The sequence below is a fragment of a genome, unplaced genomic scaffold (assembly GCF_019419815.1).
Source record: "Pyrus x bretschneideri cultivar Hongxiangsu unplaced genomic scaffold, Pyrus_bretschneideri_v1 Contig63, whole genome shotgun sequence".
Lineage (NCBI taxonomy): Eukaryota > Viridiplantae > Streptophyta > Magnoliopsida > Rosales > Rosaceae > Pyrus > Pyrus x bretschneideri.
Window position 1 is genome coordinate 797,091 of NW_025999802.1, and position 24,717 is coordinate 821,807.

The window sequence follows — 24,717 nt, forward strand, 5'->3', positions numbered from 1 at the left end:
TATTTCTACAAAAGTTAACTAAACTGATAGCATTAGTCATCTAACACTTATCCAATAAATGAACGAACTATGTTTCTCATTAAACAATAGACTTTTGGTATAAAACCAAAATTGTTTAGTGGAATGATAAAACTACATATATTTTAGTTTGTTTTTTGCAAATTAATCTTAAAAAAATGTCCTAAAAATTAAATTGTTTCATTTATCGAATATCGTTTTAAAATGAAAATGAAGGTGTGAAAATCACGAAGTATACTGAAAATATGAGCGAAGTAGTATTGGGGTGTGGCTTTTGATGCGAAAGGGTTTGTACAAATGTAGAAATAAGGGTAAGACCAATTTGTCGTTGATGGCACGCCAAAGGATCCCTGACTCAGATATTACTTCCCACTAATTGTATTTTTACATCATCCAAATGATTGGTGGTGACCCCCAAGAACTACCACATCCCTTCAATTTTGTCGCTCCAATTTCAATTTCAATTTCCTCTTTCTTTATGTGAATATTTGCCAAATATTAGGATTAGAAAAAAAAATTGCAAAAAAGAAAGGAGAGGAAATCCTATGCAAATGATGAAGACGATTCCCTTGGCGTGCAAGTCTTTGTTGGGGTAAAGGGTGTTTTTAAGTTTCATGGCTTTTGATGGGATGGGGAATTTATCATTTCATGGACCGTCAAATATTGCCTAAACTTGAGAGGCTTAAACTAGTATGATTTATCAAGTGTACATTTTCGTTTTGTTTCATTTTTCAGCTGATAGAAGTATGCGATTGATTGTATATTAAAAATGCATTAATCACAATACAAGTAACTAAGAATTACAATTAGACATCGAGCTGACAAAAATTAATGATTTGAACATATAACAAGTTACTGTTAAATAGAATATAGATTCGTTTTTGTCTCAAAAGTGGTCAGGCTCTATCCACTACAACTGTAAAAAGGTTTAAAGGGAAGGGTTTTTCTCCTCAAAGTTGACCAAGCTGTGAAGATTTATACCCAAAACAAGAGTCCCATTTTTCTCCAGGCTCTGATCCAGAAGTTGTTCTACAGTTTATGACGGCCTTTCCACTTGCCTAATTGCCCTCGCTGCTCAGAGCACACTGAGAACGACAAACCACACACTGATTTCTAATTATTTTCGACGATTAGATTAAATAAATTAAAATAATAAATAATGCAGTGGTGTTTAGAAGAAGAAAAAATAGTGGGTGAAGATCATTTTCTCATTTATACCGAACGGGAAAGAAGCAAAATAAAAACGAAAACAAAAGTTTTATATAAAAAGGGCAAATTGGGGCACTAATTATAAATTCAATAATTACAGATTCTAAGACCTTTAATTATGGTCAAAATGCAATCCTCCAATATCATTAGTTGTCTGTATATTTTGAAGTGAGTGGATTTCGATGCTTCCCAGTTCTCTCATTGGCTCTATGCCTTCAAGGAATTGGGTAGAAAAATGTTAAGAGGCACCAATCTGCTTCATTTTATGTGCTCATCTATCCCACGCTAGGATAAGACCATTTTCGGAGTGAGGCAAAGGCTTTTCTTTACTTTTTCTTTTTTTTTTTAGAATTATGCTTCCATTAGTCCCCTAAATTATCATAAAATTCAATTGCTTCAGCAGCTGACTTTAGTTGTGCAAATGTCGTGATCCAAGCGTTGCTCTTCTTTTTATAAAGTATGGGCATTGAGGGATCATCGGTTGCGGTCTCTTACCTTACCACAATAATGTTGAGATACCATCATTAATCAAATGATTGATGTGAAGTGCTCAGCAATGAAATACTACTATCCAACCAGTTAAAATGTAATTTCACATTTTTTTTTCCTGTTTCATTTTGCCGTTCACACTAAAGATCATTGTACAAAATTGATCTTCACTTGTTAAATTTACCACTCATCGATTACTCTTGGTTAGTCACGAGACACGCACTAACACCTAATAATCTTTACTTTGTTATTTTATTTTAAACAAGATGATATTTCAGACTACTTTAATCAACAAAGAAAGAAATTCGAACTTGAGTATAAAAGAATATACATTGTCCTGATTAACTAACCTAGAGAACATCTGTGATACAATGATGAGAACTTTAACGAAAAACCTCCAGTACTGTTCATTTTAACGAAAAATCATATTTTTACACTAAAAAGTCAATCCTCATAGTATTCACTTTACCCTTTATTTTGTTCTTATCGTTAAAACTCAAAGTTTTCAAACTATTTTCATTAGTTTTTCTTATAACGATAGACAATGTTGTCAATTATTTAGTTTGTTTGAGGCCACTATGATGGATGGCTTGAAAGATCATCATAATATAGGCAAGCAGTAGGATAGTGGCTGACTTTACATATCAGAACCCATCAGAACCCAAGAGAAGATGAATCATTCCATCAACTGTCAAAGTTAAACAAAGCACAAAAATGGTCCCAAAAACCAGCCATAAAGGTCATTACTTTAAATTCTGAGATTAAATGGTTTAAAAACTTTAAACCAATCCAATCCGGGTTGGCGAGGATGAACATTATTTCGAATACGATAAAAGAAAAGCAAAAATTGGAGGCATCATAACCTCCCATGCCCAACGCCATTAACCCACAGACGGCAGTGATGATGTTGCCTCCTCCTGTATCTGTGCGTGGGCCTCTCTCTGTTTCTCCTCACTCCCTTCCCTCCTATCTACATTTTTATCTTAATCATTCCTTCTCCTTCACATTTCAGCCTTTGGTCCCACACTACTCTACCTTCTTATTCCCTGAAAATTTTCATCATTCATCAAGTATATACAATCATGTATCGATCTCTTGTAACAATCTCATCTTCCTTTGAAAATACTATAAAACCACACTACACTGGCCATCAAGTGGATGAAACATATGCAACAGCATCAGCATGACAGTGGAATCCCCATAGGGACTCTGTGTGTGTGTGTGTGTGTGTGTGTGTATTACATATATAGCTCATTTCACATTCCTACTAAGGAACATTCTCACGCTCACTGACAGAAAGTGGCTCTTGATTCACATACACAGATCAATATTATTTATTTTCTATATATATATATATACACACATTTTTTTAATATATATCGCCGATCTTAGATAGAACTTGTCTGTAGAACGTGGATCCTACCCCTTCTGAGTCTCTGACCAAAAGTCAAATCAATCTCTCACCACATTCTCCTCAATCTCTCTCTCTACAGTTGATGCATTCTCCTCAATCTCTCTCTCTCTCTACAGTCGATGGTACCCAAGAACCGTATAAGTATAAACCCACCACCAACCTCAATCCAACTCCCTTCTTTTCTTATTCCTTTCCACTTTCCATTCTTTCCATTTTATTAAACACAGAATAAAGCAACTCCTTTTCCTAAAGCTCCCTCCTTTCCTTTCCCACCAACATTTTCCCATCATACTCACTCACTCACACCCCTCTCTCACTCTACACATTGCACTCTTTCTCACTCCTCTCTCTCTCTCTCTCTCTCTCTCTCTTCCAAATTGTCTTCCGGAGAAATGAAACTTGTTTCATCAATGGAGAACTTCAATCCAGTTCAGTTTCTTCTTCATCTTTCTGCAGTACTTGTATTGGTAGGACTTCACCTTGTTTCTGTTTCCACAGCTGACCAACAGGTCACTGCATCGATCAAAACCGACGCAGTTTCTCTTCTCAACTTCAAAAAGATGATTGACAAGGACCCGAATGGTGTGTTGTCCGGTTGGAAGCTCGGCACCAGTCCATGCAGCTGGTATGGAGTTACATGCTCCATGAACCGGGCAACTCAGCTCGATCTTACCAGTTGTTCTCTTGTTGGTACAATCTCTTTTGAACCCTTGGCCTCTCTAGACATGCTTTCTGTCTTAAATCTGCCTTCCAATAAATTCAGTGTAAACGCTACCTCTTTGCTTCAACTCCCATCTGCCTTGAAACAACTCGATTTATCGTTCAACGCACTTTTCGGTGTTCTTCCTGAGGGTGTTTCCTCAAAATGTCCAAATCTTGTCTCTGTGAATCTTGCTTTTAACAACTTAACCGGCCCTCCACCCAATGATCTCTTACTGCATTCCGACAAACTTCAAACTCTCGACATCTCTTACAACAATCTAACCGGGTCAATTTCTGGTCTGATAATTGAGAAATATTCTTGTCCTTCTTTGTTGCAGCTTGATTTGTCAGGAAACCGTATAACGGGTTCCATTCCCATGTCCTTGGCAAACTGCACCAGTCTCAAAACTATGAGTTTATCGACCAACAATGTGACAGGCGAAATCCCAAGATCGTTCGGGCAACTCCGCAGTCTACAGAGATTGGATCTTTCTCACAATCAGATAACCGGTTGGATACCTCCTGAATTAGGAAATGCATGCGGTTCGCTTGTCGAACTTAAGCTTTCCTTTAACAACATTACCGGCCCAATTCCAGCCTCTTTCTCCTCGTGTTCTTTGCTGGAGGCTCTCGATCTCTCCAACAACAACTTAACAGGCCCCCTGCCAGATTCTATCTTTCAGAACCTCACCTCCTTACAGAGCTTGGTGTTGAGGAATAACATCATCACTGGATCGCTTCCGGGCTCCATATCAGCTTGCAAGAGCCTACAGGTTATAGACTTGAGCTCTAATAAAATATCTGGCGTCATCCCACCAGATATATGTCCCGGGGCCTCCTCACTTGAGGAGCTGAGAATGCCGGACAACCTCATTGTAGGCGAAATTCCTGCTCAACTATCACAATGTTCTCAGCTGAAGACGATCGATTTTAGTTTGAACTATCTCAACGGCTCAATTCCAGCTGAGCTCGGGAAGCTGGAGAATTTGCAGCAGCTAATAGCATGGTACAATGGCTTAGAGGGGAAAATCCCACCAGACTTGGGAAAGTGCAAGAATCTCAAGGATATTATTCTCAACAATAACCATCTGAGTGGTGAAATCCCAGTTGAATTGTTCAGCTGCAGCAATCTTGAATGGATATCACTCACAAGCAATAAACTCAGTGGTGAAGTCCCAAAGGAATTTGGCCTTTTGACACGACTGGCGGTTCTACAACTTGGGAACAATAGCTTGAGTGGCAAGATACCAGGAGAGCTTGGAAATTGCAGCAGCTTGGTTTGGTTGGATTTGAACAGCAACAAACTCACCGGAGAAATCCCGCCTCGACTTGGGAGGCAGATCGGGGCCAAGGCACTGAGTGGAATTCTCTCCGGCAATACTTTGGTGTTTGTACGGAATGTGGGGAACTCTTGTAAAGGAGTGGGAGGCTTATTAGAGTTTGCGGGAATCCGACCTGAAAGGCTTCAACAGGACCCAACATTGAGGACTTGTGATTTCGCCAGATTGTACTCTGGCCCTGTCCTGAGTCTCTTTACAAAATACCAAACACTGGAGTATCTTGATCTATCTTACAATCAGCTTCGCGGGAAAATCCCGGAAGAAATGGGGGACATGATTGCATTGCAAGTTCTTGAGTTATCCCACAACCAGTTATCAGGTGAGATTCCTGCATCACTTGGCCAGCTCAAAGATTTAGGGGTGTTTGATGCATCACACAACAGACTGCAGGGTCACATCCCTGATTCATTGGAGAACCTATCTTTCTTGGTGCAAATTGATTTGTCCAACAATGAATTAACTGGCGAAATTCCCTCGAGGGGTCAGCTGAGTACGCTTCCTGCTACCCAGTATGCTAACAACCCTGGACTCTGTGGAGTCCCATTGCCTGATTGCCAGAGCAGCAGTGACCAACCAGACACCACTCCAAGCGATCAGGATGAAGGCAAACGAAGCCGAAGGCCATCGGTTGCATCATGGGCTAACAGCATTGTTGTGGGGGTTCTGATTTCTCTTGCTTCTGTCTGTGTTCTGGTTGTGTGGGCAATTGCAATGCGGACAAGGCGAAAGGAAGCGAAGGAGGTGAAGATGCTTAATCGCTTGCAAGCATCCCATGCGGCATGGAAGATTGACAAAGAGAAAGAACCCTTGAGCATTAATGTTGCCACTTTCCAAAGACAGTTGAGGAAGCTCAAGTTCTCCCAACTCATTGAGGCAACCAATGGCTTCTCGGCAGATAGTCTTATAGGGTGTGGAGGTTTTGGGGAAGTGTTCAAGGCAACGCTGAAAGATGGATCAAGTGTTGCAATCAAGAAACTTATACGGCTGAGCTGCCAAGGTGACCGTGAATTCATGGCCGAGATGGAAACTCTGGGGAAGATCAAGCATAGGAATCTCGTGCCTTTATTGGGTTATTGTAAAATTGGTGAAGAGAGGCTGCTAGTATATGAATTCATGGAGCACGGAAGCCTCGAAGAAATGCTCCATGGAAGAACAAAGACACGTGACAGGCGGATGCTAACATGGGAGGAAAGAAAAAAGATTGCAAGAGGTGCGGCGAAAGGACTGTGTTTCCTCCACCACAATTGCATCCCTCACATCATACACAGAGACATGAAGTCAAGCAATGTATTGTTGGACAGTGAATTGGAAGCAAGGGTTTCTGATTTCGGAATGGCAAGGCTCATAAGTGCTCTTGACACACACTTGAGTGTAAGCACTCTTGCAGGCACTCCTGGTTATGTTCCGCCTGAATACTACCAGAGTTTCCGCTGCACTGCCAAGGGTGACGTCTACTCATTTGGGGTTGTCCTCTTGGAGCTTGTGACTGGAAAACGCCCAACAGACAAGGATGATTTCGGGGACACTAACTTGGTCGGATGGGCGAAGATGAAGGTGAGAGAAGGGAAACAGATGGAAGTGATAGACCAAGAGTTACTCTCGGTAACTAAAGGAACTGATGAAGCAGAAGCAGAAGAAGTGAAAGAGATGGTGAGGTATTTAGAGGTGACACTTCAATGTGTTGACGACTTCCCATCAAAGAGGCCTAACATGTTGCAGGTGGTGGCCATGCTGAGAGAGCTGATATCTGGATCAGCAAGTGGAAGTAGTAATAGCGCTTGAAATTTTGAAACATGCCCGTGTTTCTTGTATGTTTATCGATCAATATCATCATCGTTAAATCGTTGTAAGAATATTATAACGTTTGTAAGAATTTGCTGATCAAAATCGATATCAAAAAAATTTCTTGTACGTAGTTTGCAAATATTTATCTTCTTTTAAAGCATTAGAAATTGCAAAAGTTTGGAAAGGAATAAATTTGCACTATGAAGAAAGAGGGTTCTTACTTGCAGGTTCAGTTCGTAAACAGCTTGAGTTGTGCGTGGCGTTTGGCAAACATTGGACACTGTCGGACAATCGGACTTGCTTGTTTGGTAGGCAAACGTTGGATTTGAGTTTTTGACCCAGAGATTCGGTCTGGTTGGATTTTTTTGGGCTATTCATTTGATTGGTCAACAAATTAAGTCGGGTCAGATGTTCGTCCATTCCATGGGGACCAATTAGCCTTTTACCAAACTCAAATATTGTGTTTGGGGCCAGTCGTTCGTTCCAAATCTTGGGCTTTGGTTAGGCTTTATTTGACATATTAGAAACTTGGGTTGGGTCTAAATTGATATGGAATCCGGCCCACTTGCAACTTGGGTTTGTAAAATAAACAACAAAAAATGTAGGTGTCTGGCTTCAATACTACGACTCAGTACCCCGGATACTTAAGCCATTAGATTTTATGTTTATAATAATTTACATCTTTTACTTTTAATCTCAGTCATTCATTTTCCGTATTATTCAACGAATGAATTGATCATTATTGTCACGCAACTTTATAAAGCAGGCGTATTGCTTTTCCATCTTATTACCCAACTCGATATCGCATTCCATGTTGGAAATTATTTCCTATATCTATACTACCTATTATTAAAATACTCATTATCAACCAAAAGCTAAAGAAAATGTTATTACACCATTCAATGCATAATTGGAAAAATACTACCTATTAACAGAAAACTTTTACCAACCAAAAGTCAATGAAAAGATCATTACACTTTTCTATACATAATCGAAAGAAAATATCAAAAATAAAATCATGGACATTAAAGTAATTTCATAAAAAAATTGATGTTTTCTTTTTCTTTTCTCACCCACATGACATCAAAACACGTATCTAAGTTAAAAAGAATTAAAAGACAAAAAAACAAAAAAAACCCTCCCACTCCAACGTTCTTTTTTTCCCTCTCACATTTCTCTCCAACTTCTCTCTCTTTCCTCCATATTTTTTAAAAATTTGTATTTACACACGAAGTGTGTAAGCTTCGTCTATGCAAATATATGCTAGAGAATATACATTTATGACTTATTCGTTCTACATTACATTATATGTTTTGGGTGGGCAAACGAACAGTGACTTTATCTCCCTCTCTACCTCTTCTTTTCCTTTGGCAATGACCTTTTCTTCTTTTCTTTTTTAATGTCTGACTTGCTGTGAGGTGAAACGGAAAGTTCCTTGCGGTTGATGTTGGAAAAAGCTTTTGTCTCCATTTATATTTTGTTTGTCATTGTATTTAGAGTAATGTTAGGTAAACTAAATTTAGAAACTAAATGAGTAAATGATGTGTTACTAATAAAAAAAAAGCACGTTAATCAACATTTAAGTAATTTTTTAATCATCAAATTCCATATCATTTAATTTACAAAATTTAATCTATATATTTAGTCTCTCCATCATTACTTTTATATTTAATTAAACAGCTTAAAATGAAGTCTGTAGATCATCTTAAATAATTAAATATATGTCTACACTGAATATTTATAAATAGAGAAAAGAAACTGTTGGTACTAGGGTTCCAATATCTCGACTGAATATAGATATCCACGTTTTCACTCTGTGCAACGCGAAAAGGAGTGAACCGGGAAAGGAAAAAGTAACTTTAAAGTAAAAAGAGTGTTCGTAACACGCAAGGGGTATTTTGAAAAGAAACCCTACTGAGGGATGCACGTGAGAATACGAGGACAAAGTTCTTTATCGGTTAAGGATGAAATTATACAAAAGTTTATAAAAGGTTGAATTATTTTTAATATTAGTTATTTATTTTATGGTAGAATTTCAATTTTTTTATGGTATTAAAGCAAGTTAGCATACGTGCAAAGCAGAATAGCTACACGTACGTGCTTCACATCATGTGTTGTCAACGTGATATACTTAAAAATTTATCATACATAAGAAGATGCGTGAGAATGTAAGGACGAAGTCATTACATTACCGGTTAATTTCATGATATAACCTCAACTTGTTCAATCTGCCACGCTACATAGCCAATCCACTAGACAAAAAGGGAAGCCAACCATTAAAAGGTGGGAAAGGGGTGAACGTGGTCCTCACTCTCTCTCTCTCTCTCTCTGCAAAGATAGAGAGAGAAGGAAAGAAAAAAAGAAAGAAAGACAAAGAAAAGCTCAAAAGCAAAGAAAGTTAGAAATGGTGATGAAATGGGAACCTCTTTTGAATTTTTCTTCAGCATTAAATTGTGTTTCATTTGTTTCAGAAATTAATGAAAAGGCACTGAGTGATCTGCTGCAGGACGACCCCTCCTTGTTTGAATCGCTGATAAAGTAGTATGTATGTGGGAGTCCAGGTGAGTGAGTGACCGAGCGAGCGAGTGAGGTCGTGTGTGTTCTGTATTGTTTAAGTTGACAGGGACGAGTAACTGAGCCTAACCATTCCAGCAGTGGCACTGAAAAACATGGTGGTCTTTTTCTTACAATTTCTTATAGCATTTAAAAGGATTACAAATGCAGTGAAAACGACCACCCATCTTTCTCTCCTCTCTCTTTTCTCTCTCATTAAATTCAATTTGGTTTCAAGTGTATGTACGTAGGTCAGCTTCTCTGAAAGGTGCTTTCCTTCATTTACTAAAATGGTCCCAAAACATAATTCCTCTCTCTCTTTTTTTAAGTAAAAGGCTCCAGAATAGTTCGCTTTGGGTTCAGTGCATGGCTTCGTTCCTCTCTCTCTTTTAAGTGATGGTGTATTCTACATGCGCTAATCTACTAAGAATAAGCAGTATTATCCTAACTTGTGAGTAATAGATAAAAGATTTGAATTAATTTGGGTGCAAAGGAGTGGGCGTATTACTTTGACATTAGCCAAATTTAAAACTACCAAAAAAAGGTGATTTTATTTACATATTTGCTGCCACATTTTCTAATAATAGTGAAAATAAAATGAATCACTTGTATAAAAGCGTGTGATCTAAATAATCTTATTGATAAGAAATATAGTTCACCAAGAATGATTTTTCACACACCTTTTTTTGGCTAACCATATATTTGAGTTTGATCTGTTTCGGAATGTTGAATGAATTGAGTATGTAAAGTCTTTTTTCTTCTTGAAACTAAAGTATACATGTACGTATGTATTAATTCACCATTGATTTGAAAGTAAAGCAAATCCACAAGTCATCAGTTTACTCTCTTTTTTTTCTTTTTTTCTTTTTTTTCTTATATATATATCCTTTTTGTAACAAATGAAGGTATAATATAATTATTGAAATATAAATACAAGGACCCAATGACAACACTTCCAACCAATATCCCAAACAATGGTTAGAAATAAAGTGAAGGTCTGTGAGAGGCCTTCAAATAAGCGTTGCATGTGAACGAAAACAAGAAAAACAAAGCAAATACAAAATATTAGGTCATTAATGATAATTATTATGTGGTGTGATCATGATCTCCTTCTCCTTCGGTTGTGGCGGAGGACATGTAACTCATAGCTAGGGATGTCTCATCAGAGGGTCCCACTCCTCCCAGTACTCCTCCTGCGGCGGCGGAAGCAGCAGAGGCAATGTGAAAATGTTGCTTGCAAGCTTGACAAGTGATTTGCAAAATGGCGGAGCTGATTCTCTTAGTTGCCTGCTCTTTGAGCAACTGAGCCTTCTCCACCTCAGCCTGTGCTTGCTGCCTGATCCTCTTGGCGTTCGCGAACTCGATCTCCGCCATCTCTATCTGCCGTTTGGCTTCTCGCCGGGCGTCTTCCGCGTAAGACTTTTCAGCCACGGCCAACTTCAGCTCCTCACTTGCAAACTCTTTCAACCTGGCCACATCCGATGCGGGCCCAACTCCTCCAAGAGCCGATTCATTCTCATCACCTGGAGAGCTTCTTCTTCTTATTATGTGTGATGAATTATACTTGCTTGATTCATTCTTTTCGTTGTCAAGCTGATCACTGGACGGGGACCCAATCGAGAGCTTCAGATTAGTTGCGTAACCTTTGTCTAAATTTGGCGGGGAAGAAGTATGCGCGTTTGACGACGGAAGGAGCTGAAGTTCCAATATATTTTTATGCACTTGTTGTTGCTGCTGCTGCTGGCGGTTGCAAGAAATATAAGTATTCATACCGTCACGCTGATCGTGATGGTCAGTTGGGTTTGGTCGCACCGGGAGTCCAGCCAATACTACTGGAGCTGCCACATTGTTACTAATGCTGAAATTGGTGTCACTGGAGGGGCTTGTACTCGATGCGGTTCGCGACGAGCAGGCCGCCGGCTGTAATGCTGCCTGTAACTCTGGCAGGACCACGTGTCGGACTGTGCAAGTGTCTTGGTGCTCTATGAAACTTTCCACTCTGAAATCGATCACGACATAGAATTTAGAATGATTCAAACTAAAACTATATTGCTATCATGATTAAAAACATGGTTTTTTCTCGGCGTCTTTAACAATTAACAACAACAACAACAAAAATTAGCCATAAGCGGATAAGCCGTTCGTATATGACATATGTAGGGTTACCAATAAACAATTAATCAATTAGAATATATCATCAGTTAATATATATATATATAGCTAGGTAAGCAAAACAAATAAAATGGGGTAGCCCTATATATTTATTTAATTAATTAATTAAAATATAATGATGACGAGTTTAGTGTGTCCAAAAATAGGTAAATTATATATAATTAATTATTTTTTTGAAAACTTATAAACCGGAAACTGCAGTTTTTGGAAACTGGGGAGCTTCAGCGGCCATGAAAGATAGGATGAGGTCATTTGCCACTGCAGGAATCTGATACCGTCCACCATTTGAATTTCAAAGAGAAGAGAACAATAAAATTCATTAATGTTTGAAGAGAGAAAAAGGTAGAGGTTGCTTATAGGATTTCAAGTTTGTTCTTATCTGTAACAGCTGCTTTTTTTGGCAGTGCTTTTAGGGTTTGGATGAACCTATGAAAGAGAGGAGACGATAGCAGCTTATAGCTATGTCCGTTGCAATAAATGATTTGGGATTAGAAAATCCTGTTTTCAGATTTCAGATAATAATTTTGGCCTAGTAGCTAGCCAATTTTATCAACAAATATATCCTTTTTTTCAGAAATAATTAAAATAGAAGATTTGGCGATATTAGTTCTCAGTAGATAACAAATTTCTAATATTTTAATTTAATTTAATTTACCTTGAAAAGACCCGGCCGCAGTCACAGGAATGTCCTCTGGTGCCGCAGGTTTTGAGATGTGCTTTGTAATCGGACTGAACGGCGTAGCCTTTGGAGCACTTGTCGCAGACCCACTGCTTGTGGTTGCTGTGCTTTCTTCTGAAGTGTTTTTTGATTCCGACGAGATCGCCGAGGGCGTGGGAGGGGTCGTGGTGGAGGCAGCTGGGCTCCGGGCACACGAACACCCGCTTCTTGATCACCTGATCTTCCGCTAGCTCTCGCTTCAGCAGCTTCCACGGCACCTTGTGTCGCCTCCTGTGCATCTGCAGATTCTGGTCTCTCTGAAATCCCTGGTTGCAGATCTCGCACACGTACCGGTCCGATTCAAGTAGGGTCTTGGGGGACAGAGACACCACTTCTGCATCCGGATCTATAATATAACCAAAATTAATTAAACCATCAATAATTAAGAATTTTAAAGAAAAGGGCTTTGATTAATTAACTGAATTATATTATTTTTACCTGGTGTGCCTGCGGGTCTTCTTTTTCGTTTGTGGGTGGCTCCTCCATTTTCATGGGAGGAAGAAGACGGAGGAGCGGAAGAAAAGGCGGCGGTGTTGTTGTTGTTGGTGTTATCGAACATGGGTGGATTTTTGTGAGGATGTTATGGAGGAGTTTAAGTAAGAGAAGAAGATGACTAAGAATCAATCAATCCCTACATACACACATGTCTGCAGGTGAAGTTGGACTCAGTGGGTTTCAGCTTTACTTTCTTTCATCTCTCTCACCGTCACATATGAGAGAGAGAAAGAGAGAGGAAGAGGAAAAGCTCTTCAATCCACTTTTTCCAAAAGCTTTAAGCAGCTTTTAAACGCTTTTTAGCTAGGCTAGCTTTTCTTCCATAGACCCTCCACCTTGAGCAGGTAAGGTTGTGGCAAGTCTGTCCTGTTTATAAAAGCTCGCCCCTTTCTTTCTTTCTTTTTTCTGTACAAGAAGGAAAGAGATCTAGAGAGTAAAATTAAGAGAGAGAGAGAGAGAGAGAGAGAGAGAGAGAGAGGAGGTTGGGGCTGGCTGGCTGGGTCTGGGTGAGGGTGACCCAATCACACGATTCAGTGCAGCTTAAAACTGAGAGCCCCCACACACATCTCGGAATTAGACAGAAACAAAAAAACATCCTTCCCGTAAGAAAACGAACAGTCATTATTCGTCACGCTGTAATTTTTTTTTTTTTTTTTGAATCGTCACACTGTAATTGCATGAGGTAATGCATACCCTCGCAGATTACCCTCTTCCACGTGAGCTCTCATCCTCCCCTCGCGTGACCCTCTCTCTCTCTCTCTCCCACTACAGAAACAAAAAACAAAAAACAAAAAAAAACAAGAGGTAAAGTCTGGGATAAAAAAGAAAAAGAAATAAGAAGTTACTAATTAACTGTTCATATGCTCTGGTTAAAAAAAAAAAAAAGAAAAAAGAAAAAATTAGAATACTCTACATCTTTTCTATAGTTGTTAGATTAAACATTCATTCTTTTTAAGGATTTGATTAATGTGTTTTGATCAATTGTCACCTCCACAATTTTCTATTTATTTAATTTCCATGTCATTAATTTAAATGCATTTATATAGAGGCATAAGGTAGCTTAACAGCTAATTGCCTACAATATAGGAATTTAATTTCGTCAATCCCCATTAAATGACTTCTTTTTTTTAATAAAATAAAATAAAAAATTAATTAACTAATTCCTTATTACCTTATTATCATTATTAAAAAAAAATTCTCTTTCTATTAAAACTGTCTCAATAAAAAGTCTTCAATACATATTTTTTCACGTATAGATATATAAAAAAATATACTTAAAATTTATGATACATTTGAAAACAAAAATATCAGCTTTTGGTACGTTTAGATTTCAAATGTACCGAGAAACCAAATGTACTAAAAATTCAAATGTACCATAAAACCAAATGTACCCATTGTTATGTAACCCTTTTGGTACGTTTAGATTTCAAATGTACAGAGAAACCAAATGTACCAAAATTTCAAATGTACCATAAAACCAAAGTGCCCATTGTCAGGTAACCCTTTTGGTACGTTTAGATTCAAATGTACCAAATGACCAAATGGACAAAAAATCACAAATGTACCACACAACCAAATGTCTCTATCTGATAACCCTTTTGGTACATTTACATTCCAAATGTACTGAGAAATACAAAAAATCAAATCCACTATAAAACTAAATGTGTCCATATTATAGGTAACTAGACATAGCTATATAATCAAACAAATCTTTATTATGTGTTGGGTATTCTAAATAATAACATTTGACAATTTTTTTATAAATATTCTACTATATTCACAAAAATAAAAAAGTAAAATTATAACAAACAATAAAAAAATGCATAGAGATGGATAATAAATATAGGGATAAGAGGACAAAAAAAAAACAAAATGTCTAGGAAAAGTCGTGAAAAACTAAAATTTTAAACAAAATTAAACTTATGTAAAACTGAAATTAATAATCAAAATTTTAGGAAAATGTTTGATTAAATTTTCAGAAGAATGTATGTTTAGTCTAAAATATTAAAAAGCGAGGCCTCCTATATCAAAATGCCCCTTTAAAAAATCATGATGCCTAAGCTAATCCGGATTAACATGTTTCTTGAAGCAGCTTTTGGAAAGGTAAAAAGTAGTAGCACGATTAGGGATTAGTCATTTTCAAGAGGGCTGCCAACTGCCATAATCATTTCTCTAAGTTGTATTTAATTTCGAATTTTCCATCTTATGTAAATAATTATATATGTAAATTGTAATGGATTAGCATAATTAACAATATTTCTTTCATGTATTCATTATTCACTTTTTGAAAAATGCTCAGAAAACACATGTCAAATTAAAGTTTTCACCAGAGAAAGATGGGGGTTTTGATGAGTGAATAATATATGATGAAGGTGCAGTGCCGGGGTTTTAAGAACGAATAATTAGCAAAAGGAGAAGATGCTTTATTTACTTGTTGGGTTGGAAAGGATGGGGAGAAGGATTCTCATTACATGCTGGCATGCATTGCTGCGTCAAAAAAAAAAAAAAAGCAATCATCCCTCCCAAGTGTTTGTGATTCCAAATCTAATCAACTTTTCTTAAACTAATCCGTTTCCCACGCTGCAAAACAAAGCTTTAAAACTTTCTGTTGACTTAGCCCTAAAGTCCGATTAACTAATTAATTAATTATCATAAACTTAATTCTTAAGATTTAATTCATTTTAATTTGATTAACATATGGAGATCGACCACCACTCCCATATCTCCTTGTAATAGATTTGAAATTTCTTGTTTATTGTGTCACCATGAATTGAACTATTTCAATTGAATTGAACTTATGCTCTATTTACTATTTGGTGAACGTATAAATATTGGGACTAAATTATTGTATTGGACAACACTCCAGCATATTTTGTCATGTCCAATCCTTATCCCGTCACATCGACTAAACATTTTCCTAGTTCTTCGTTGGGAAGTGCTCGAAAACTCCGAATTGAAAAGCAATGCACGATCAAATCCAACAAATATCTGAGATTATATTAGCAATAGTACGGAGATGTGTTGGTTTTGTTCAATAATTTCATGATGGGTAGGGGCAAATAATCGTATGCTAAATTGTACTCAGCACGGCATACCACGAGGCCGAGGGCCTGAGGGATTTTGTCTGGTTTACTTTTGTTTGTATTCGAAGAACTGAACCAAAGTTGGCATCGATTCCATTCTTTACTGCTGCACTGAAAACAGAAACGGAGAAAACAACAAATTAAAAATAGTATTCATTTTAAAAGGGACAGGTTCGAGGGTGCATTTTTGTTCACCACCTTCAAGTGGTGCTAAAGTTTTCTACTTTATTTATTATTATATGAGTTCAAACTTGAAGATTTGTGTCTATTTACTATACTAATATTAAAATTTAAACTTATTTAATAGTAATTAAAAAAAAAAAAAAAAAAAATAGAACATTACAGTTTATGAGTTCGAAGTTCGAAACCACAGTCACAGTGCTAAACTATCATTGACATGCCCATCTACATATACATCATTTCTTTCCATTCAAGCCACAAAAACCGCATTGAATTGAAATGACATATTTGTTTGTTTTCTTTTTTCCACCTTCCAAGAACCTTCATCTTTTATTTCTTGCATTAATCTGCGTGTTTTGTTTTACAAGGCTACAGAGAGTATATAATACACCTTCATATCCCTCTGCTAATTTTCTGTAACTGTTTTTTTTCTTCTTTTCTTAACGTTGATGAATTATACGATGATGTTAGAGAAATACTATAATGCTTATATAACTGTTTTCAAAAATGTAAATTATCATGGTACAACTATCAGCTAATCCATCTTCAAAACAAAAAAGCTAAAAAAATTGGTGGTGTAGAGCTCTCCTATACTTTTATCTAAATTTTTGCTAAATGATATAAGTCAATGAAAAGTTGTTGCCGTTTCAAAGAAAATGATCCTTGTAAACGAAGGGAATGTTTCCCTTTTTAGGCGAGTATGCAACACGCCAATTACAACCAACCACAAACATAAATTTGGTCCGAGATCATTTTCAACAAGTTTCTACTTTATAATATATATATATATATATTTTAATTAAAACCGTTGCTTCTGCTTTATAATAAGCTCCTAATTTAGCGCTAAAGTCTAACTTAGCGATTTCGATATATAAACCAAACTCAATAATTAAGGCTTAATTAGTTGAACAATCACACATTTTTACTACTCTATTCTACATTAGCGGAAAAAAAAAGAGTTTGAACTCGTAACACAATAAAATGAATAAAAGATCTTGTTCACCAAAGCAATCCACCGTCTGATTCGAACAATCACATTTGAGTTTACTAATTCAGGAATAATTCAGTAAGAATAGAGCCCATAAGTTTGTCATCAAGATCGAACTCTCTTGTTTGGCTAGGGCCCAAGGCCCAAAACAAAAGAAAAAATCTTAACTAATTAGTAAGAATTCAGTACGGGCATTAACTCGTCCGTCTTCACACCTAAACAGGTCAAACCGCCCGATAAAATTACATCACCACAAATTGAAGAAGATGATACTACGGAGAAGGCAAAAGTATGATTTCTCGTTCACATCGGTTGCACAGAAATATATGAGGAACTTGTTCGCTGTTCAAAGCGTATGCTGCCGAACTTCACAGATGTCACACGACACCATTCTTTCCCCGTCGTCTTCCTTTGCTCCACAGGGACAGTGCACGAGATAGTTGATTGCTCCACATTCAAACATCTCACTAACTCCACACATCTCTTTGCTACACCTACCCTCAAGCACAATATTTTGACCCACCTCAACCATGCCAAATGCCAAATCTGTCCCCTTCGCATTGTTCAGGTGTGCAACTGAATCCACCACGAATCCCCTCAGCCCCCAGTAGATCTCCTTGAAATTCCTCTCCACTTCTTGCTTCAAATCATCAATTGTAGCACTGTTTTTCAAGGTCACGCACTCGTACGGTTGCAATATTATTGCATTGTTGTTTATAACATTCTTATGGTTATCGTCTTCTTCTTCGGAATTGTTTCTTAGCATTACTGTGCAGTAGATGTTTGATTTTCCCTCCATGCCTTTCAAAGGCACCACCTCGGTGCAGTAATCCTTCACAAGGTACTTGGAATCGAGAATGATCCGTACAGCCATTGGAATCGCTGAAAAGATACCTGCATTACTCATCTTTTGGTCCTTGAGGACGTACTTGTACAAGTAGAAAATGTCCTTCATTAACTGAAACTTCGAAATCTTGTTCCACGCAGCCTTTGCCTTCGGATTGTTCATGAGCAAACCGTCCTGATGGTTAGGGGAAGCATGATTTGAGATATCTTCTAAGCAGTACTCGAGAACTTTAGTCGCCAGATTCAACATGCGACAAACCAAGTAATTTCCTACAATGTGGTTTCCTAGTAACTTCAACACAAAATCTAGCAACCCTATGTCGCCTATATAGGCACGGGCGGCATCCCTAACTTCTTGTCTAGATACCCACCTAAACTGAGCCCTCAACAATCACTCGAGTCGCCATCCCAACTCTTTTTGGAGACCATCTACAATTAGTTTCCGCCAACACTCCCGTATTATAGATTGAATCAATACATGGATTTTGATGATTTGTGGGTGGCAACCGCGACTTGAGCTTTAGCATGAAGTGGAAAAGGTCACCGATTGTGACCAAAGAATTGTCGGACAATGTGCTATACCTTGAGAAGATGAGAGGGATTTCATGGTTGGACGTGACGAGATGGTTAATGAGCAAGCATAAGGGCATGCCTTGTAGAGCTTCAATGGCTTTTTGGTACATTTGTTGAGTGACACAAGAAGTCCCGCGATCAAATTTGTAACCCCAACGACCAAACCATGGCTCGCTGTATGTTACTCCGTGGATTAGCCTCAACTCCATCCCTCTTTTATGTGAATTGTCGTTCAAGCTCACTTTCCTACCAAATATGCAACAAACTGCTTCATGCAGGATATTTAACTACAACTTTTTTGTAATGTGAAAATACATTAATCACAAATTTCCTTAGTAAATTATGAGCACATAGTGGATTATTTGATATTACCTTGCATGCAATCCAGTGCATAAGCGGTCCCAAAAGTCGAGGATCAGGCGGCCAGCCAAGTCGAAACCGGTTTCCATCCCATTGACGCACAGCAAATGCCCGAACCGTTAGAGTGAAAGACACCATGCATCATATGACCCTCTAAATTATTCGACGACTTACGCTCGTTAGGATTATTTGTTGTCGTCGGGTTCGGCAGTAGCAGGCCACCATCGGAGGCGTTGCCACCTTTGCCATTCCAGCAAGCTGCCACCATTGTGTCCGAGGAGGCAACACAAAATGGTACTTCTTATTGCATACCATATGCTGCCCCCAGCCTGAGCTATATACATATAATTTTAGTCATCATTTTGCATGGCCTTTATTAGCACACAAAAGCCGCCTCATGTTTCAGTAAGTGCGGTTCAAATAGCAGTATGCATTTTCAAATTAGAAATGTAAATAAATTAGATGGAGGGACGTAATTGAAACTTTACCGACGTCTTGACATTCCTTGCAATGTCGATTCAGTGATGCCTCGATAGGTTCTTCGACGACAAGGAGCACGACATGGGCAGGAGCATGGCTATGAACTTGTAGCTGAAACGACCAGCAGTGCATGCCATGGCCAGCTAGGTTACCCTCAACCTGCCCATATTCAAGGAGAGCCTTCACATTTTCCCTAAACGACGATCCAACTAACCCTACCGGATACTCGTTTTCGCCGAAACTCCTAAACCTAAACACCATCTCTTCCTCTTCTTGCACCCACTTAAGTCCAAATGGGACGCCATTGATGTGCTAATCAGGATTAGGCAACAAACGAAGTTTATATAGGCATATGTATATATGAAAACGAAGAAGAAGCATTACAGAGCAATCTCATTAACATATTATTATAGGAGGTCCTTGATCGTTTAAGGAAGTAATTAAACTAGTTTAGATGTACTGCAACTAGATCATGCACGAGATTTGTGCCTGGAAATAAAATTGGGGAATGGAGCAACCCAAAAGAGCCCTTTCATCAGCTCATCTGCATGATATATTTTCGAAATTAGGGTTGCCAATTCCGTCGCGGCGACATTTGCAATAAATTAAAGGAAGCATGCTTTCGACAACGCAAAGCGTTTCACCATTGGTGTATGACTTCCGCCAATTTCTATGCTCACCTGGGATTTATGCATGTGATTGTTATATATTAACTAGGGATCGGGACGAACGCAAAAGTTCTTTCCTAACTACCCTAACAATTATAATTCATAAATTAATTTGTTGGCTTGGTAATTTTTTTGTGTACTTAAAACTCAATCGAGTGATATTGTTTCAGTCAAATTATCACCTACAATTATTATAACAAATAATGATACATTACGTGACTTATGTTCTCAGTACCTGAAACAATTAATAGCAAGAGAGATGCCTAGGTGGGCAACATTTGACAAGGCATGCCCGTTAGTACTACAGTAACAAATATGCTATCAAGGTGTGAGTTGCTGTCATTTTTTAAGAGCTTTCGCTACACTGGGCCCCTCCCTCGTCGTCTTCAGCTTAATGGTCTTCACTCTTCCGGGCTGCTAAGGCCCAATTATGTTCTGAGTTTGGTCTTGTGTGGTTTTGGGCTTCATTTTTGCCTATTTTTAAGCCCAATATTATCTATATTGTTTATGGCAATGTTGTTATATATAAAATATTACATGCGTATTCGGTTCAAAATCTAATTAAATTTTTTCATACAATATATGAAAAGAAATGACTTGATTAGTTAACACATTTGAGTTCCTTTACTTACTAATAATGAGTATGTTGTGAATTGGTATCAGTTTTTTTTTTTTCGATGTCATTGCTAAGTTGCTAACACATCGAAAAAAAAGTATCTCTCACATTAATCAATAATCTTATTCCTTTTTCTTCAAACAATATTATACTTGGTAGCTCGATATTAGACAAACCAAGTATTTTTCTAATTCATGACTTCTTTTATTTTAAATAAATCTATCACTAGAGTAGGTAATTAGTTTCCACCAAACTTTTTCCATATGTATGTCAACATTCCAAAGCTGTGGATATACCAAAAGAAAAGTTTGATTTTTTAAAAAAATATATCTTTGAAAACTTTCAAAATTTTTTGCTAAATTCAACATATTAGTTAACTTCCTGTATCAAATAGGTCTGTAAATTTATAGCACAACTCAAACTTTTTATACAATTAATTGCTTTAATTTCCCCGCTTAGTTACAAGTCCACCTCCTAAACTCGATAAAATATTTGTTTAAACAAAGCGAAAATAAGTAGAGAGAGGATAAGATTTGGGGCTGTTCAATTCAACATAAGATATAATATACATCATATTTATTATTTTTGACCGAACATAAAAAAGCATAAGTTATATCAAATTTAATTAATTTATTTATTCATGAGGCCTTTATATATTTCCTTATTTTAAAGTGACAGCTATAAGTTTGATGGATACCCCATTTCTAGGTTTTCTTTCTGTCTCTCTCTCCCCTCTCTCCTCTCTCCTCTCCTCTTTCCTCTTTCCTCTCTCTATCTCATAAGTTTCTCTCTCTCTCTCTCTCTCTCTCTCAGGTTTCTCTCTCCTCTCTCCTCTCTCTCTCTCTCTCTCTCTCTCTCTCTCTCCAGAAGGGCAAAACCCTAAAGAGCCGTTTACACCCACCTAAGTAAGTTTTCTCTCTCCTCTCTCCTCTCTCCTCTCTCACTGTCTCTCTTTCTCTATCTAAAATTTGAATATATGGGTCCTTGTACTATTATCCTGCCATTTACATTCTTGTGCATGTTTGTATATTTAAAAGCTTCAAACTTTATTATGAATTTGTTATTTTTCTCCTTGTAATACCCAAATCTCAGATCCCAACTTCTCAGATTACGAAACCCTAATTTGTTGTATTTGATTTTGGATGGAAATTCAGATCTGGGTGTTGGTCTGTTTACTTGGGTTCTGTTTGGTTGCTGAGAAACTGTAGGAAATGCACAGAATTTTTTATCCTGGGATTCGCATGTTTATTGATTCGGATTGGAAGGATGTTTCAAATCTTTAGAACTAACCCATTGGATGAGAATATGTGCATACTAGTTACCAATTGCATGTTTGCATCTTAAATTTTTGATCTTTTAGATCTGAGAGTATGGGGATTAGGAAGGATCGATAAGATTTGTGAATTTGTAATTTCCTTCTTGTTCTCAGCTGTCAAACAATTGCTTGATCTTTGATTTAATGTGAAGATCCAATATTTTGCAGATGATATTGTTTACAATTTTGCCTCATAGGCCCTCATTTGTGATTATCTTGAGCTATGCTTTGTTTCTCCCTTTGTATCTGTTTTGTTTTTATTGCTATCCTTTTGTTTTCGATTTCTATGGCCTCGGAGGGCTATCCGATGGTAAGATTTATTGCTGTTCATGGAGTTTCATTAGAAGGCCTAAACGATGTTTGTTTGTCTGCTGATTCTGTAGCTCTCATGGATGATGATGCATTGAACATGCGCAACTGGGGCTACTATGAGCCATCTTTTAAGGGTCATCTTAGCTTGCAGCTCATGTCAAGCATGGCAGAGCGCGACACTAAACCATTTGTCCCTGGGCGTGACCCTACAGTCATGGTTAGCGCCAATGGAGCCTATCACCCTCGGGATTGTGTTGTATCAGATGCTCAGCTTCCAATGAGCTATATGAGGGAGAGTTGGGTAAACCAGAGAGATAAGTTTCTCAATATGATGCCTGCCAATCCTAACTATGCTGCTGTTCTTCCAGAAACTTCAGGAGCCCATTCCTTGCAGATCTTACAGCCGCCGGAACCATCAAGGGATGAAAGGGTGGGTAGGATTGAAGAGCCAGTTGTCCCTAAGGAAGTTGGCACATCCAAAAAAAGACAGGGTGGGGGTGCACCAAAAGCCCCAAAAGTGAAAAAGCCCAGGAAGGCAAAGGATAATACCAATCCTTCAGTTCCTCGTGTGAAGCCAGCAAAGAAGAGTTTGGATGTTGTGATTAACGGGATTAATATGGATATCTCTGGTATTCCAATTCCCATCTGCTCATGCACTGGAGCTCCACAACAGTGTTATAGGTGGGGGTGTGGTGGTTGGCAATCTGCTTGTTGCACCACAAATGTATCTATGTATCCTCTGCCAATGAGTACTAAGCGACGCGGGGCAAGAATAGCTGGAAGAAAAATGAGTCAGGGTGCTTTCAAGAAGGTGTTGGAGAAGCTTGCAGCTGAAGGTTATAATTTTACTAACCCAATTGATCTAAGGTCTCATTGGGCAAAACATGGTACCAACAAGTTCGTCACTCTCAGGTAGAGTTACTGTGTTGGTGTGACTTCCATTGCATTTGGTCTATTTCAGCTGTATATATTTATGTGGCCTCTTGTAGAGATCTTTCAGATAATTTGTAGTCATTCAATTTTCAGTCAGGACGGATGATACTTGTTTTTAAAATCTGGACTTGTTCTTTTTGTTAATTTTTTTTCCTTTCGGCTTCTGTTTAAGGGCCGACTTTTCTGGCCACCAGGATTATGTGGATGAGTTGTTATTTATTGAATTGTTGTTGGATAGCATTCAATCTCCGTTTAATCTAATGCTCGCAATATTTTGCACTGAATGCTTGTTTTTTGTATTCCTCTGTTGTATTCAAAAGTAGTATGTTCAATGTGCATTGCTTCTCTGGCTTATAACGACCGAGTTCTATATCGTGTAGCATGCTACTTACTAGTTATGGATATATAGAAAGATCGTGGCACCTTTTGATGCATATATGTATCTATGCTGTGAAAGTCATGCTTGTTCCGTTTTTTTGTTTATAATCTTGGGTTTGCCTTGTTTGAGAAGCTGCAGTACTTGTGTTTTCAAGTGTTGTACTCGTAGATTTGGTATGTTTTCGCTCCGAGAGGAACATGCTTGATACAGGTTTTGTATGAAAGAAATAGTCATTAGAGAAATGACTAGATTTAGCATGGGGATTTAAGAATCTACATAGTTGCAGCATTTGTGTTTTCAAGTGTTGTACTCGTACATCCTGTATGTTTTCGCTTCGAGAGGAAAATGTTTGATATAGTTTTGTACGAGAGAAATAGTCATTAGAGAAGTGACGGTTGCTTAGGAAACGGATTTAGAGTCTAATACGGGAGGAATAATCATTAGAGAATTGACAGAAGCTAGGTGTCGAAAATCTTCGGAATGTTCTAAATTAATTTGTGTCGAAAATGTCTGGAGTGTCTTAAAATCAATCTTAGGAAACATGTGATGGGACGAGGATGACTCGAATTTTGGCTTGTAATGAATCTTGTATAAATTCTCTTCAATTGGAAAATGTGGGCTATAACTTATAATTTATGTGCAAAAGTTGAAAATTTTAGTTTCAGCAATATTTGCGGAGTTAAGGAAAATGTAGCAAGACCTTTGAATGTGATCATACCATGTATTAGTCCCTAAATTATTTTAATTAATTTCCAAATCTGAAAAAATAGAAAAAAAATAATGTAAACTAATAGTGGGCCTCCAAAGAGATTTGTAGGTATCGAAAATCTTTAGAATGTCTTAAATTAAATTAGAAAACATGTGGTGCGATTAAAATAAATCGAATTTTGGCTTATTATGAATCTTGTTAAAATTCTCAAAATTGATTGCAAAACATGGGTTATAACTCATAAATTTTGTGAAAAATTTGAAACTTTCAGTTTTAGGAAATATTTTGTGAGGTGTAAAGGAAAATGTTTCACAACCTTTGGACGTGATCTTACAATTTATTAGGTCCCAAAATTATTTTTTATTGATTTTTAAAGTTGA

General features: G+C 37.6%; 3 protein-coding genes and 1 pseudogene across 4 annotated transcripts; 2 read left to right on the forward strand and 2 right to left on the reverse strand.

The window, feature by feature from the left end:
* Positions 1 to 3,184: 3,184 nt before the first annotated feature.
* Positions 3,185 to 7,087, forward strand: LOC103943125 (serine/threonine-protein kinase BRI1-like 2). Its single transcript, XM_048572813.1, has one exon. The coding sequence runs from the start codon at positions 3,523 to 3,525 to the stop codon at positions 6,952 to 6,954; it is 3,432 nt and encodes a 1,143-aa protein (XP_048428770.1). The 5' UTR covers positions 3,185 to 3,522; the 3' UTR covers positions 6,955 to 7,087.
* A 3,384-nt stretch (positions 7,088 to 10,471) lies between these two features.
* Positions 10,472 to 13,471, reverse strand: LOC125472071 (zinc finger protein SHOOT GRAVITROPISM 5-like). The gene is made up of 3 exons (XM_048573130.1): positions 12,839 to 13,471; positions 12,338 to 12,746; positions 10,472 to 11,509 (listed from the first exon to the last, which is right to left on the reverse strand). The coding sequence occupies exons 1-3, from the start codon at positions 12,957 to 12,959 to the stop codon at positions 10,597 to 10,599; spliced, it is 1,443 nt and encodes a 480-aa protein (XP_048429087.1). The 5' UTR covers positions 12,960 to 13,471; the 3' UTR covers positions 10,472 to 10,596.
* Positions 13,472 to 17,418: 3,947 nt separating this feature from the next.
* LOC125471935 lies at positions 17,419 to 19,666 on the reverse strand (annotated as a pseudogene).
* Positions 19,667 to 21,450: 1,784 nt separating this feature from the next.
* Positions 21,451 to 23,489, forward strand: LOC103943122 (protein BASIC PENTACYSTEINE2). 2 transcript variants are annotated; one of them, XM_009353329.3, is made up of 2 exons: positions 21,451 to 21,594; positions 22,388 to 23,489. In XM_009353329.3, the coding sequence occupies exon 2, from the start codon at positions 22,393 to 22,395 to the stop codon at positions 23,230 to 23,232; it is 840 nt and encodes a 279-aa protein (XP_009351604.2). In that variant the 5' UTR covers positions 21,451 to 21,594; positions 22,388 to 22,392; the 3' UTR covers positions 23,233 to 23,489. The 2 variants fall into 2 exon arrangements, with proteins under 2 accessions (XP_009351604.2, XP_018501957.2); XM_018646441.2 differs by lacking the exon at positions 21,451 to 21,594 and having other exon boundaries at positions 21,629 to 23,489.
* The last annotated feature ends 1,228 nt before the right edge of the window (positions 23,490 to 24,717 follow it).